The sequence below is a fragment of the Acyrthosiphon pisum genome, chromosome A2, assembly GCF_005508785.2.
Source record: "Acyrthosiphon pisum isolate AL4f chromosome A2, pea_aphid_22Mar2018_4r6ur, whole genome shotgun sequence".
In the NCBI taxonomy this organism is placed as follows: domain Eukaryota; kingdom Metazoa; phylum Arthropoda; class Insecta; order Hemiptera; family Aphididae; genus Acyrthosiphon; species Acyrthosiphon pisum.
Window position 1 is genome coordinate 2662771 of NC_042495.1, and position 16728 is coordinate 2679498.

Genomic DNA, 16728 nt, shown 5'->3' on the forward strand with positions numbered 1-16728 from the left:
GAGAATACGTAATTGGAGTGTGTAATATAATCATAATTATTATTATTATTGTCGATTTGTCACGAGAGTTTACTCGTAGGTATAATAGGTACCTACCACACTGGTACAGGCTACAATCGACTGCGATGCTATTAGGTATTTCGATAATAATTTATTATATTCCATCGTAACCGTGTTCACACCCGCGAAAATAATGACATTACAGAAACATTATGACGTACCTACGACCGACGCAAAAGGATTCGAACAGATTTTCGTCGAAAAAGTTATTTTCCGCGTCTAAATGTCAAATGCGCGATATGTGATGATAATATTATTATTATCGTGTGACACGTCGTGATGATAGTATTATATTGTTATTATTATTATTCTTTGATTGATCGAAAACCATATTTTAAACAATCGGGAGGATGTATTGTCGCGTAACTATACTATTATAATATATATTATCGTGTCGTGTTATTTTATTACTATTATGATGTTTTGCCTTATTTTGCGAAAAAACCGTTCGACGCAGTCATTGCGGCACAGACGCGCGTGCAGAGAAAAAAAAGTTTTGCAAACATTTTCCTTTGAAAAACATAAATCTCCGAACGACACGGGTAGGTATTATGGTTGTTGTTGTTGTTAATTCCGCGTAGAATCGAATAGAAAAAAAACAAAATAAACACGCTGAGTGTTAAATTTCAAATTACGAATGCAAGAAAAAAATAATAACAACGATAAAACAACGGACGAAAAAATAAACGACGATTTTAAATTGTACGACGGACAGAGCGCAAAACAACCAAAAAAAGAGAACATAGATGTGCATAAATCACTATAGTCTATAAATCACTATAGAATAAAATTCCTCATGCCCTGTTTAATTTAATATACCTAAATATAAAATATACCACGCATGCAGCCGCGGCCTACTTGAGGTGATTATTCTTCACGTAGGTATTTTTTGTCCGCTTGCGATTTAAATCACACCGACCGTTACCGGGTTTTAATTCGTTTTTGTATTGGCTTTTATACCCCACCCCGTTCCCGGTATGTCCAGATATCCGGCGACACGGATGGATCCGGAAACGTTTTTTTTTTTCACAATCGCGTAACCATACGATATAATAATACCTACATAATATAAGACGTATATTATTATAATAATATAATAATATTATTTTGATATATGGACACTTCCGCTAACCCCCCCCCCCAGACTTTCTCATACGCCTGCATATTATTATTACGGTTATTAGAATATTATAAATCGTTAAAAATATCGCGAGAATCCGAACCCACCCCCTTTCTGCCCCACCACCGTTGTGTTCGTTATGTCTGTTTGTGCCACTTGTGGCTGCAGTACTGTCGCACGAGTTGCGAAGGTATAGTCGCCGAATTCTACTACTCGATGTTACCGCAGTTAAGAGCCTGCCACCACGGCCGCGACCTAGGTATAACAACATAAAAGTCTGCGCAGGTTGGTTCGTTCTAGCGTTTAGGTTGGGATCGAGGTTAGGAGTCAAGGATTGTATAGAGGAGTGTTCGGCGACGAGTAATTAAGCACCCTGATACTAAACGTAAATACAATAATATAGGTATGGAGGTAAAAATAGGAACGTAATATTATTTTAAATGTCACCCGCTGCCGTGAAAACGCGTTCGGGACCATATTTTCGGGCGGCGACGAATGAAAAAAAACATCGTAACGAAAGAGATGAAATACAATTAATTATTAATGAACACCCCCCTCCCCCCAATAATGTTCCCATGTTATAACATAATGTATTGCGTTACGTGAAATTACGACCTACAAGTGTGTGCGTCAGTGGCCGTCAAACGGGGGTTGTGAGGGGGATAGATCCCCCGTGACCTTTTTTTCAACGTTTAAGATCTGATAATCATAAATTATATTTTTAACAATCAAATAGTCAGTTAAAAAATCGACCATTTCCCTCCCCCAATCTTGACAAAATCATTTGACTCCCACTGGTGATGTGTGTATGTGCGTGTGTGTATGTGTGTCTTGTTCAGTCTTGTCGTCAAACGAACGGGTGAAACTTAAGGGTAGTAATTGAATCGGACGCGTTGGCGGTGGTCGCGGCGTCACCAGCAGGTGCCATGCACGTCATCTCGATGGACTCGTGGCCACTGCCGCCGCCGTCGTCCTCGTCGCCGCCCCCGCTGTCACCCCCGCCGCCGCCACTGTCTTCGCTAACAGTGGCCATCAGGGTGTTGGCTGCGGGGTACCATTCCCGCGGCGCGTCGTCCCTTCCGGCCGGAGGTGATCCGTCGGCGGCGTTGACGGGGGTGTCGTTCGCGGGGGTGTCGGCCGCGGGAGCCCGCGCCTGCTGGGGCGGTGACGAGCACGAAGACGCGGCGGACGACGACGAAGACGGAGACCGTTCGTTTCTCGGTCGCCTCCCGCTGGCCGCGGTCTCGTCGTCGTACACCGTGACGGCCACGTGGTCGCTTTCGTTGAGCCACTCGAGCACGAGTGTCCGGTGCGCCTTGACGAACCGCTCGAACACGTCCACGCCCGAAACGTCCGTCTGCACGGCCACGTCCGCAGTACTGGCCACCGACGGCCTGTGGTAGTACCGCGGCTGCTGGAGTTGCTGCTGTTGGTGCGTCTGCGGCGGCGACGACGACGGCGGATGCGTGTAAACGGCGCCGCCGCCGGTGTGCTGTTGCTGCTGGTACGGCAGGCACTGCTGGTTCGATTGCTGGTACGTGTGATGTTGGTGGTGCTGCTGGTGCTGCTGGAGGTGTTGGTGGTGTAGCAGGTGGTGGTGGTGGTACGGGTGGTGCGGCTGGTGCGCCGGGCTGTCGTATACCGTCCCGTCCCAGCCGAACACCTCGGGCGGGTGCGACGAGCTCCGCTGCAGGATGGCCATCTGCGGCCGCTTGACGTTCTCCGGCAGGTCTGGGTTCGACCTGGCTGGCAACGAGTAGGGGTACCTGACGTTCGAACTGGTCGTCGCCAGTTCCTGCAGCGCATGTATGGCGTTTTTCACCTAAAACAGATCGTTCGGACTTAGACACTTAAGGCACTCACGACGACGTAGGTATGACACGACGGGTGCATAATATATTATTATTAATATATTTACATAATATATTATGACTGCATTGGCGCAAATAGGTGGGGGCTTGAGGGGACTTTGTCCCCCAAATTTCTGCCAAGTCCCCCTAGTTCGAAAATCAGTAATTAGTACTGAGCATATATAATTTTTAGAAAATATTATAGGAGGGGCTTTAGTCCCCCCCAAAATAATTTGTCTGTTTGCGCCTATGATTATGAGTGGGGTTGCGCGCGCGTGTGTGTGTGCATGAGTGAGTTGGTGATGGGATATAATTGTGTTCGGGGGACTTGCATAATTTTAAATATTCTATTGCAAAAGTATTATCGATTAATTTAGAACTTATCGATTGGGTCCCTAATTATTGGCTATTATTTATTAGTATTCGATACAATAAACCAACTTTTACAAAATATGTTCTCTTGCTGTGAGTTTATGAATATACACTTTTACTTTATGTCATAATAAACTATTTTGTCACATATATAAAATATTTCGAGAAAATAAATTTCACGAAATTTTAAAACCCTTAGAATGTATATACAAACATAATATACACTATACTACACAAAATATTCAATGGTGCAACGTGAAAAAAAGCAGTATAATATGATCTTGAATATTTTAGATTTTGAGCGGAACGATGAATGTATTGGTTTTACAATGTTAAGGATGTGTTTTTTTGTAACTAAAGACACTTTTTTACTGTAGAAAATCGGATTCTAAACTTTTGCATTTTTTCTGGTAGAAAAGTGTATCTATAGTAGATGTATTGGGGGAGGAGATCAAAGGGATAGGTTAAGGTAAAAGTAAAAAGTTCTCAGTATTTTTCTTATAATAATTGGGAAAATTAAAAAAAAATGGGTATTTTTAAGCAAAACCAGTTTTCGGCAAATTAAATTTTCTTATTTTGTCGTAATTCAAAAACAATTAACCGTTGATACTTGAAATTCTCACTAAATATTTTCGTATTAAAATTATCTTCACATGGTATGACTTTTATAATATTTTCACTATTATAAATACCTACTATTTAAAAAATGTTTAACTTTAGACTTCACGACCATTCTAATATTGGTACCGAGTCATATTTATATCTACTAGTCACCTATATTAATTAGTCTCTGAACAACGATTAATGTGCTTGATAAAAAAACAGAGTGAGTGAGTGAGTTCCACCCAATGTTATAGGCGTTTAACCTACGCAGGTATTACGCCTATATGACACGCGAAGTATAATATTTAAAGTGATAGAATTTAACTCGATGGAGGAACCTGCATATGGATTATACACGAAGGTATAGAGGTATATATTTTCAACCGTTTGGGGAGGATTTTTTTCTTTTTTTTATAAAACTACGGCTTTTTTATTGCGACATAATGACACTAGGTATAGCTACAGCCTACAGGTATAGGTCCTTTGTCGTTTCTACGGATATTGAAAACGATAATATCGTGCATAAATGAAAACGATGTTTATGTACGGCTGCAATTTTTTATTGCCACCGTACATCGAAGTGCACAGAAGTACGTCCGTTAACTTTGTACAAAATTAATTCAATCGCAGTCACTTCTGCGGCGGCGGCGGCATACACTCGCGATAATATGACTAAATGATTTCTGCGAGAAAACAACGAACGGTGTCGGTGTCGGTGTGTAAGTGCCACGAAAGTTTTGCATATTACTATACATCGTTTCTGGTGGAATAAATATTCCACTCATACAATTAAGAACTTTAGTTTACAGCGGGGCCTTGCTGCGGAGTTTTGAAAACGTTTAGTAAAATTAGAATGCAAATTTATTGTTATAATCGTTTTTGTTTTTATATTTTTTTTCCGTCGGAAATTGGAACGCCTCACGTTTATAAACACTGCAGCGCACTTATTTGAATTTATTACTGTACCGTTGTTACACATTTTTGTTTTTACTTAAGTCGGTCAGGAAGGTATAATAATATTATAATAACCAAATGATAATTTAATGTGCGCGTTTTTTCATGAGTTACGAGTACCTAGGACCTGGTACCCATATAATAATAATGCATAATATTGTGGTCGTTAAGTGCACGATTAATGGTTACTTGTATTTCAGATATTATTTTGGTATTCATCGCAATCGCGATGTCGTTTAACGAACGATATTGGGATTTCTTTTAAGCACCCGAAATGATTTATTATTATATTTTTTTTTTGTCATCGATTCACGAGAAAACGTAGGTAATTTTGAAAAATGTATAATATTATTTATAAGATATGGATAAAAATTTATATTTTCCAAGGTCTAATATAATGTTTAATGAAATGCAATATGTTCAGAATTATGATATAGTTATTAAAAAAAATTTATATTTTCCAAGGGTTAATAATATTTAATGAAATGCAATATGTTCAGAATTATAATATAGTTATTGATAAAATGTAGCCTTGTACGAGTTGTCTAAATATTATAGACGTCTGTCCTACATACAAAATATGTATCAATGACATCGATTTAAAAACGTAGATAATATAGAAACCTTAAAATGTATAATATCTACGTGAATGAAATAAGGTATAAAGTGGAACTGTGTTTTAATATAGAAAACAATAATTGTTATTTATTTAAAATTATAAAGCATATTTTGTTTTTACGAACTTAGAAAAAAATACAGAACGTTTGACTGTGCAAAATATCTACAAAATGAATAATAAATAAACGAAAAAAAAAATTGACAAATTGTGTACGAGTCTGTTCAAGAATATATTTTGATGAGAGTAAAACGTATAAGATACACATTTAAAAGTATGAACATCCGATTTTTTTTATAATAAATTAAATTAATAATATCTGATAGCCAATTCTTGCACACTGTACGTACATAAGATATATAATATATAAGTAATATTCATACCAAAGTTACTCCTTTGAGATGATTCTTCAATTCCGTTTTCGAGTAACTAATCCGTGTATCACATTCGCGCATTGTTACGTTTTTTACGCAACACTTCGTGAAAATAATAACCAAGTTTTAAAAAATATATATTATTTGAATACGAACAAATATAATATTATATACGTAGGTACACAAAACGCGCATAATAAAGCAAATAACAGTCGTTGAAGGAAAATAATACCGGAAAACGAAAGTTCACTTTCCATTATAAAGTTACTTTTATATTTACTTATAATAGCAACGGCGGGTACCTACTTGTTTGCCGAAACGTAATTTAATTTCAATTAGTCATCAATAATTTATTAAATAAGGGTTCGTTAAAAGTTTCAAGTTTTAAACATCATTGTATTTCTGTCATAGGTATTATAGGTGTGTATACCTATGCAATTTTTAATGCCAGGTCTAATTAAGTAGAATGCGATTTTGGTTTATTGAACTGATTATCAAAAGACTGTATTTTAATTTATTATTATAAGTATTTGTTTTTTTTATTAGATTGGTAGCTCGAGCTATATTTAAAATTCAAACTATTATTTAGGTAAGGGAGAGTGTAGCAAGTTGATGATGTTAAGGACTGATTATTTACATTATTAAATAATAGACGGAAAATCTTGAAATTTTGTACCTCACTCTCCCATAATCATTTTATAAATATATTCAAATGATTTTTAACAATAACAATTTTATTATAGATTTGTAACCAATATAAAAGTAAAAGTTTTACCATGTATGTGTGTTCGACTTACCTCTTGACTTAAAGTTGCGACGTGATAATGAAGTGAAGTAACTTGTGTGTCCAGTCTGTCAACATTGACTTTTCTGTGTTCGATATCACTTCGAGGCAGCGTTCTTGATCTATGAGCATAAAATATATATTTTACTACGATCAAAGTACACGTGTTTAATAATTTTTTATTTTATTTCAAATCGTCGATAACGAATATAATTGTAATTAATTTAATTTAATTATTTAGTATGATAATTATTTTAAGAAAAATAACTTAATTACTGTGTATGTACTTACACAGTGCGTATCTACTATTTACTTAAAAAGAAGAATATAGTGCAAACAAATATATTTCATTTATGATTGAAAATAATTATGAATTTAGCGAAATTGTTATACCTAAGGGAATTAAACAATATTCGTAAGGTTTGACAAAAATATCGATATGAAAAGATAATTTTTCAGCAGAGTCAAAAATATTTCAACCTGTTATTAAAAATATTGATACCTAGGTACTTATAATGAATTTCCAAATTATATTACAGTTTATACAAGAGTATAGGTAGGTACAAGTGCAGCGAAAATGTCTGTACTGATAAAACTCGGAATACACAATTAAGTTGATTTCCGATTGCATATTATGTTGTAGGTACCTAAACTGCTGTTTTGCAACACAGACACGTCGTCATGCATAATATTCTATGTGACAATGTTTTAAGTTTAAGTTTTACTTGTACATTTTGATCACACCTCCCGTAAAGAAACACTTTACAGGGCTCCTAATGGGAGCATGGAAAGTATAACTTAACAGCGTGAAAGTTTAGGTAGCAATTAATGGTATAATATTACTCGTGGTCAACTGTACTTTAATGTACTGTCGGGAATTTTATCGACTATGAAGTGTCTCTGAGATGAGAGCATTTCAAGTTTGCACTTCAAACAAAATATACATTTCATGAAAATAATGACAAAATATAATATATAAACGTACAACAAGTACACACGTGTTGTATTGGATATAATGGCTATAATTACTAATAAATCATTTTTGGTTATTGTTGTTGCTTAAAATGTCGTTGACAACAATTTAAATATTTTAATATACGAGACAATACGATGACATGTACAGACCTAAACATTATGGTGTGTTGTTTATAGATGATAACAATATTTAAAATAAATAGTTTTACATAGATTTATGGATAACTAAGTCTTTGAAATGTACGTATACATTTTGTATATCAAAGTACTGTTTTAAACTATGTGTTTTTTTTTCAACTACATAAAATAAACATACTTAACTCGAATTGTTTTTTTTATGAATAAAATAAGCTATATAAATATGAAATATATTATTATGATAGTCTTATTAATGCGAGTTCTGTTTTTTTTTTTATCTCACCTACTTGATAAGGTTTTGAAAGTGAATAGAATTTTTACAAAAAAAGTACAATTATGTTAGTACGAGATACCATTTTATTTATTGTTATTCGTTCTTTTATATTATTATCACCGTGGAATTTTTGCTGATTTTTTTTCTAAGCTTAACCATCTGTTTTTACGACATAATAAAAACCCGGTCACTTTTTATAATTTTTTAAGTCTCTTTGAAACGGTTATTTTTTCAAACCACCATCGGTTTAATAATTTTGCACACAATTATACATTGCACAATGTATACATATTATATTTTACACGCCTAGTTTAATATTTTGAAATTGTTTACCTGTTTTGAGATAGTTTAGTGAGGTTGTGTCTGCTCGGACTATAACTGGAGTGCAACGGTGATCTAGAAGGAGGTGATTTTGGAGATCCATCGCATTCTTCTTGCAAGTTTTCATCGTCTTCACTTATAGATGGTAACGTTAACGTCGTAATACCATTTTGATCGATTTCCTACGCAAATTAAGTTCAAAATAAAAGGAAAAAAAGGTTTTTAAATTGAATTATGCTAGTTCATTCGTTATAATAAATATTACGGAACACAACAAGTAGAAATGTTAATAGAAATTATGAGAAACAACGTTAAGGGCTCTCAATCTACATCTTTAAAAATTATTTTCAATAATAAGTGTTCTTGTTGGTTTTTTAATAGTGTCTACAAAAAATTAGACGTTCTTTTTTTTTACAAATAATTTGTTGTCTCTGTCTTAAGTAGTTAAGTACGTAACATTAACTATAGTCATAAATTTACGTTCTACATAATCAATAGCGAAGATGATAATAATATTATGTAAGTAAGTCATTGTAGTAATTACAATTGTCAAACAATCAAAAGCTAAAATATTATTTGTGAAACCTACTTTGTTAGTATTTTGTTTAAATCTTTGTAATTTAAAAAAGGTAGGTATAAGTTTTAAGTATTTAAAATAATTATACGTTCCAATGAGATAAAAATACCCATTAAAATGAAAAGCAACAATTACAAATTACTGATCATTATAGTGATAATTTATAAAATATTTTTGACCTCTTTTATCGAATAATAATATACACTTTACCATGATTTTGAAAGTTACGAGAAGATAATGTTTTTAACAAACTTTAAAAAACTATCTTCTGTCTTTTAAAATGTGTGGTATGAGGATAAATCACACTTAATTAATTTTATAAATTTTTTCTTGAAAAAAATAGTTTTTAAATAAATTTAAAAGATTAATACTTATACCTATACCTAGGCCATACTCGTGAAATAATAATTTAGTTCGGCGAATATATTATATCATAATAATTGACCATTAAAAGTTTTGGAAAATTAACTCGACATTATATTACGGACTGTCACAAACTATGGCTAGTTATACTGAAATATCGTTTCAAGTGGTAAAGACCTTGAATGTCACAACCGTAATATATTTTAAAACTTCAAATTTTTACTCGATATTTCATAAATCATACGTTTATGTCTTATAATTTATTTTTTTTTAAACATCACGTCAACTTTAAAAAAATTATTTATGTTTAAGAACCATAATAGTACCTATTAGTTTTTTAGAAATGAAGGAAACGTATTGGAATTTGAAACAAATTCTGCACTCTAAGCATTGATAAAGTTATTTAATAAATTATTCTCAAGGCTCTATTATTATAGTAAACATTTGGTTCCTATAATGGGCGAGTGACTATTAGTAGGATCTCTGTAGACATAATATGATTTCATATTTTCAAGTTTCATTCCGGCAAGGAACAGTGTTTTGTAATCATGAAATATAAAATAATATAGCAATGACATAACTTTGTGTTGATTATTATAAACATTAATTTTTCTAAAAAATGTGTTAACATTTCATAAAACAAAACTCTCAAGAAGCGATTGTGTGTGACATGCCGAGAGCATTATTGGTTCAACGCAAAATGTAGGGTCATTGTTAATTCCGTAATAGCTATTAACGAAAATATCATAACATATTATAGTGAGTATATTATAGAAATATTAATAACAATATAATATTATGCTTTCAATTAAAACAAAATATGTACTTTGTGAGGTTTAATTACTTCGGCCTCGTATCCTTCACGTATGTTGTACGTCAAGTCATGTTGTATGTCATTTGCAAACTCCTGTTGGTACTCGGGGTAAAGCCGCAAAACTTCTACCAACCCGAGCACATTAATGCACTTTAGGTCGCAATAAGTTAGAGCTTTGACATCGCAACTAGACTTGACCACCGTGTCACCTCCTGCTCCGCCACCGGTGGTCCCGCCACCGGCGACAACGCCCGTGTTACCTGAACCGCTGCCTTGGCCCAGCCACATGCTAATGTCGCATCCGACCAAATCGCCTTTGCCTGTAAACACAACACGTCGTCCGGCGTAAGTACGCAATTGCCACGATGTTATGTGGCCCGCGCTAGAGTCTCTCTAATCGATTACCGAACAGGTAAGCGTATATACCGCGGTATCGGAACGAGTATCATATAAATATTACCATTGCTCGTTGTAAAATAACGTAAAATATACGTCACTGCATGCGTTGTGTAATAACTATATAATTCATCGGGACCGGCCAATGGCAGATATGACCTACACCAACTACGGTAAGGGTAGGTGTTGTTTAAAAAAAATAAAATATCTATCGATCGATCGGATTACCTAAAATGGCGACGACCATGCCGTTCTGGACGACTTCCATGGACCCGTTGCACAGATAATATATGGACGTGAGCGCGTCGCCTTTGTGGATGAGGTATTCGCCGGGGGCGCAAAAGTTGCTCCGGATGTGCAACGACAACAGCTTCAGGCAACCCTGCGACGCGGACTCGAAAATGGGCAGCTGCAGTATCTCCCGGTGTAGGTGCATGGAAACGTCACCTCTGAGCTCCTCCGGAAACTCCTTGAGCGTCTGGAACAAAAACTATCGATTAAAATGGACGAAACGGCTACCGCAGTGGCTGGGTGGGAGGGGGAGATGGGGCGCGCCCCGGACGGCAGCCCGCAATTACCTCATGTATGTCGATACCGTGGTTCAGCGACCACATGGTCTGGAAGTAGTCCTGCATCCTGTGCTTGAGCTCGCTGGGCACCTGGTGCAGCGTCAGGAAGTCCTTGAGGTCCCGCCACTTACTCTGGTACAGCGACCTCCGGGAGTACATGCGCTGGATGATGGCCGTCACGTTACCGAACACCACGGCGTGCATGAGCGCTACATTGGTATATAACATGGCTGGTAATAACTAGGTAATAATAGTGTACCCGAAGAGAATGGTAACAAATTGACCAGAGTCGTTTTAGTTACAAGGTTAATCCGACGTTAAGAATATTAATATAATGACATATTCTACGCCCGACTGATTTACTTGACAATATGTTTGCAGATTGTGCTGAGTTATTGAATGAATAAAAATATTTTATTTTAAAATTGTCATGTACAAGTATAACACTGCCGAGTGATGCTTTTAATACAATATTGTGTATGCAAAATTAGTCTACACATTCAATATTAAGCGAATAAATACTTTTAACCACGGTATCATATATTAGTTACATGGATACATAGGTATCTGTATAAACAATAAACACAATTTTAACGTACTTATTATTTTTTCAAAAAAATAAAATAAATAACGCCAAGACTACAGCTTACAGTCGACTCTTTAGTAATAACTATTATCGATATCTGAAATATACAATTCCATTTCAAATGCCACAACACTTTATTGGTTTTTGCGCAGCCATCTCGAAGTCTTTAATAACTCAAATCGGTTTTTCTCCTTTAAACTATGTCAAAAATTTGACTGTAGTTATTAGTTTTAGGTAATAAGACAGAGATTCAGCTAGGATGTAATATTCGCTTTTTAAGTAAAACCCAGTTTAGTCAAATCACACAGCCGAATCACGGGGGAGACAATGATAACGTCGTAATCCTGGTGTCTGTACTGGTGCAGACGCGATGAGACGACGTCGAAAAAGACTTAACGCCATTCCTTTGGACTTACCTCCAATCAGCATCGTGATGATGCTGAATATTTTCTCTGCACCGGTGGTGGCTGACACGTTACCGAACCCGACGCTGGTCAGACTGGAACACGTGAAGTACAACGAAGTTATGTACGCCTCTGAGTGCGTCACGTTGTCCACGTCCTTGTGCAGACGTTCGGCGAGTGTGTTCATCCACCCTGCACAGATTTATAAGACTTAGTACGATATTTAATAACAATTATATAGGTACAATATTTATGATAATAATAGGCGTGGGCTCAACCGGGAAATTTTTTCCCGGCAGGCCAAAATTGTATCAGCTACAGCACAGACCATGATAATTTATATTATAAGCTAAAACACGATCAAATACGTGGAAGGGACAGTTAAGCCCCCTCTAATTCTGTCTATGATAATAGGTATATGGATATATAGATATCACTACAGATGAGGTTTTATTTTTAAACTGATCATATATTTCACTTGTCATACGTATATCGTATCGACCACATAAATACAGTTATTATTGTGTTCGCGTAAGCGTTTTTTTTTTATTAATACCTGCAGGTCAAAAAGGGTTAGGTTAGATTTTGAGACTTTAATACGTATTGAAAAAAAAAACTTTCAATTTTCGGTACAAGCCGATTAAGTAAAACATGTTTTCCCTTTTAGAAATACAATTTGGGTATTTATGAGTTAATTCCTTTTTAATATAATTTACGCTCCATGAGATTTAAGTGCAGTCATACAATATTGTGATGGGATGAATTCCATTAAAATGATTAATAATATTCGGTAATGTTGACTAAAGAAATTTCGGTTCTCTATAGGTACCTATACATTATTATTATTTTAGAGTCTCTTGGGATTGTAATATTGTATAACTGTAAAGATATATATTAAGTTTTTTGTTCTTGATGTTTAAAACTTTTAAATGCAATAAAGAACTTATGTCAAATAAAGAGCACGTTGAAAAAGTTTATCATATTTATTTTTGATGGATATTGAACAAACTTCAGTCAATATACACATTGTTGTAAAACAAAAGCACGAGATCAGAAATTCATGCATAAATGAACCAAACTAGTGGCATTTACAACATGGTGATCGTACTAAGTCATGACATGAACGTGAAAAATCCATTTTTATTTAATAAACTCGATAGGTAGGTACCGCGATTCACCTAAATCTGAGCACTAACTACGTATTATGCTTTTGTGAAAAAAAAAATGAAATTTATATTTTAACGAAATATCGATAATTTGTGCCGGAAAACAGATATATAGTTATTGACCCAACATATAATACCGATGGCTATTATTTTGACCACCTGCCAAAGAAACTTTTTCGATATGTTTCTCTGCAGTATCTTTCAGTTATCAAATACAGGTAGGTACGTCTGATACGTCATGGCTATACGATAAAGTTATTTTCAAGTATACTCGAGTGCTGTATACTCTAGTTAAATAGTACATGATATAACAGCACTTATGGCAAGTAGGTATGTAGATTTTTCAGAGATAAAATATAATAAATTCAGTGCACGACATTACTGCATCCACGTGTTCTCCTCTTTCTATAAAATATGGTTTGCATAACGACGTGTAATGTAGTAAATCGAACATTATATAATGGTAATAATAATTTTTTTTTTTTTATTATTGATAAAAACTGCTTCGGCAACTTAGGCCATTGACTACATTATTTAATATTTAACATAATTGTTTCATTAAGGGGTAAATTATTACAACAGGTAAAAGCTTATAACTATAATAATATGGAAAGATTAAAAAGAAAACAAAGAGAGACATATAGACTTAATAGTAATACATTATAGAAGTTTGTAATAAACATTTCTAAATTCTATGAAAAAGTTCTGTGTCACTAAAGAATTTGAGAAAATTAATGATACCAGCATTTAAATTTTCAGCTAAGTGGTGGGTTAATCGAATAATAATATTGTATAATATTATGTAAGCGAATATTCCAAATAATACGGTTTTTGTTTACCGTCGATGTAATATTATTGTTTTGTAAACGGGGGAAAAAAACCGTATTTTTCCATAGTTTTCATGTAATATAACGTACAAGTATTATTCGTCCGTGCTCGTCATCATCTGTACGTGTATTTTATGTTGCGGTCGCATTATTATCGTACTACACGCTCGTTTTTCGCGCAAAATAAATAATTATTAAGTAACATGATGAATCACATGATTAAAAATGCCAACACCCCCGCCAGCTTCTCCTCCCGATAGAGCTTTCGGCCAAGCGTACCCACATACCCACCCACACACCCACACACACGTCAGCTACCGTGTCAGAGGTTTTATTAGAGACCCAGTTGAATTTCCGAGTGCAGATGAGCCGCGCTCGCACGCCCGCTCGTGATATATATTATATTTAAATTACACGGGACCGGGCCGTAATTACACGAACGTACAACTTAAAATTGAATTTATTAGTTTCAATCGGCTCTTTTAGTCCGCGTCGGAGTACCATTTTGATATACCATATACGAAAACAACGAAAATCCAGCTCGCCTACGCAGTGTTGCAGTTAACTTAAAATATAATTATTTTAAGAAGGTTTTTGTCCATTTTTTTTTTCGTATACGTACCTACTATGTTTTATAGGAAAAACCGAGATAAAACCATAGCACGGTGGTACTCGATATTATTATTCCTCTACAAGGAAAATCTACGAATCATAAAAACATGTTTTTGTTAATAATAGTAGGTCGCAACCACGACACCGAAAAAGTGAAACCCTTACAAAAAAACGGCCAGAAACAAAAACGTGTATTCAGCCAAAAAACATATTATCAATGTTAAAATTGTAATACTATAATAGTTTATAACAAATAATAATTAATATAATAGTAATATGATATTGTAATAATATATTTATATTTATTCTTGTGAAAATCAATAAAAACAGTATTAAACGTATATTATACTGTTTAGTATAATTATATGCATCTAAGTCAGGTAGGTGTATCCACCGTGTCATCACTAAACGCATCGCAGTCTTTTCGACTATAATTGTCTATTTTTAGAATATTTTTATTTATTTTTCAGTTGACGGGAGGAGCTCATTTATCTCATTTATTGAGTAGCGTACGATTAAGTAGCAGCCCCTAAAGGTCTTAATCCGGGCTTGCGAATGGTGCTTTCTAGACTTCTAGTTCATTAATTAATATAAGAAAGCGGATAAACTGGAACATTGCTAAGCTGATGGGACGTGGCTGCACTGTAGTAGGTACATAAAAACAAAATAATGGGGTAAAAAAACCATGATTATGATTATTTATTTAACCATGGTATTTTACATTGCTGTATACTATAAGCTATAAATTGAGTTCTTAGGTTGCTTATCTCATAGTGATTTAAGAATGAATGTACCTATCCGAAATGTTTAGTGAATAAGACAGACCAATATGAGCATATTTTAAACTTTAAATGTCGCTTTATTATTCACTTGTTTATAAGCAATGATCAACCCACACTGTATTAGGGCACAATAGGTATACTTATATTCTTAAGATGACGTGTCTGTCATACATTCATAGTTTCGTACCTACCTACCTACTTGTAATATTATCGTCGGCCGTTTAAATAATAACGTCAGTCGACAATCATAATAATGTAGGTTGCATATTATTATAATAATGTTTTATTGTTTATAATTTGAATATATAATAGTATGTCTGTCATATCATATTATTATCTCATTGACTATTTAATAACGACAATTACAAATATTAATATTTTCACATTTGTATAAAAAAATAATATCAATTAAATGTCTACAGGTACCAGTACTAATCATAAAAAAAATAAAAATAATAGTGTAATAACTTAAAAATAAGAAGAAATAAAAATACGACTCCTGTCGATAAATATATTTAATTCAGATGTTAAGATATTAAAATTAAGCTATTACCTTCCTCCAGATGTTCGGAGGGCTCTCGAGATCGTGTATTCGAGAATTAGATCAAATATACCGTACAATATAATTTGTGTAGAAAAGCACATATATATTAATACTGCAATCAATGTAAAATATTATATTAAATGCCTTACCTGATTCGCAGTTTTTCGTGAATTATGTTGAAAGAGTTTTTAGATTTTAGGTGACACAAGGTAATACTTCAAATATACAAATCGAAATAAAAACGCACTGATTTTGACTTATCATAAGAAGTCCAGTTGTCGCTCGTGGAAATCGATGTTGATATTTTGAGAGGTTGTTACTCGGTGGCTGGTGCTCATGCACTGGTTTAAGGGACGATATGAATATGTCTACCAGAGAGTGGTAGGCGGTTTTTATCAAAGGTTTTTTTTGTACTTCCCGGACCTAGATTTCTCTTCGGCGGCAAGGACCTTTTTTTATCATTAATTTTCTCTGGTGACATATATAAGAATTCTGCACGTCCTGCACACCACGGAGTGCCAGTACGCGCCGATTTCTTAATTTCGTGATCGCATAATAGGGATCGTACCTATTTGTCGATGACAATGATTTTATTGGGGATGTTCGATTTCTACAAGCGACAGTCTGGCCGTTATTTTATTGCTGTG

At 34.6% G+C, this 16728-nt stretch overlaps 1 protein-coding gene across 3 annotated transcripts in view; it reads right to left on the reverse strand.

The window, feature by feature from the left end:
- Positions 1-1200: 1200 nt before the first annotated feature.
- The window catches only part of LOC100568954 (potassium voltage-gated channel subfamily H member 8), a 155002-nt gene continuing 139474 nt past the window's right edge, over positions 1201-16728 (reverse strand). The window contains exons 6-12 of one of the 3 annotated variants that reach the window (XM_029490945.1): positions 12163-12342; positions 11170-11369; positions 10820-11069; positions 10208-10515; positions 8454-8623; positions 6747-6855; positions 1201-3002 (exon numbers count right to left, since the gene is read on the reverse strand). In XM_029490945.1, the coding sequence (XP_029346805.1) occupies positions 2028-3002; positions 6747-6855; positions 8454-8623; positions 10208-10515; positions 10820-11069; positions 11170-11369; positions 12163-12342 (2192 nt within the window). In that variant the 3' untranslated portion in view covers positions 1201-2027. Of the gene's footprint in view, positions 3003-6746; positions 6856-8453; positions 8624-10207; positions 10516-10819; positions 11082-11169; positions 11370-12162; positions 12343-16728 lie in introns of all 3 variants that reach the window. The other 2 variants (XM_029490946.1, XM_029490944.1) reach the window with 2 other exon arrangements.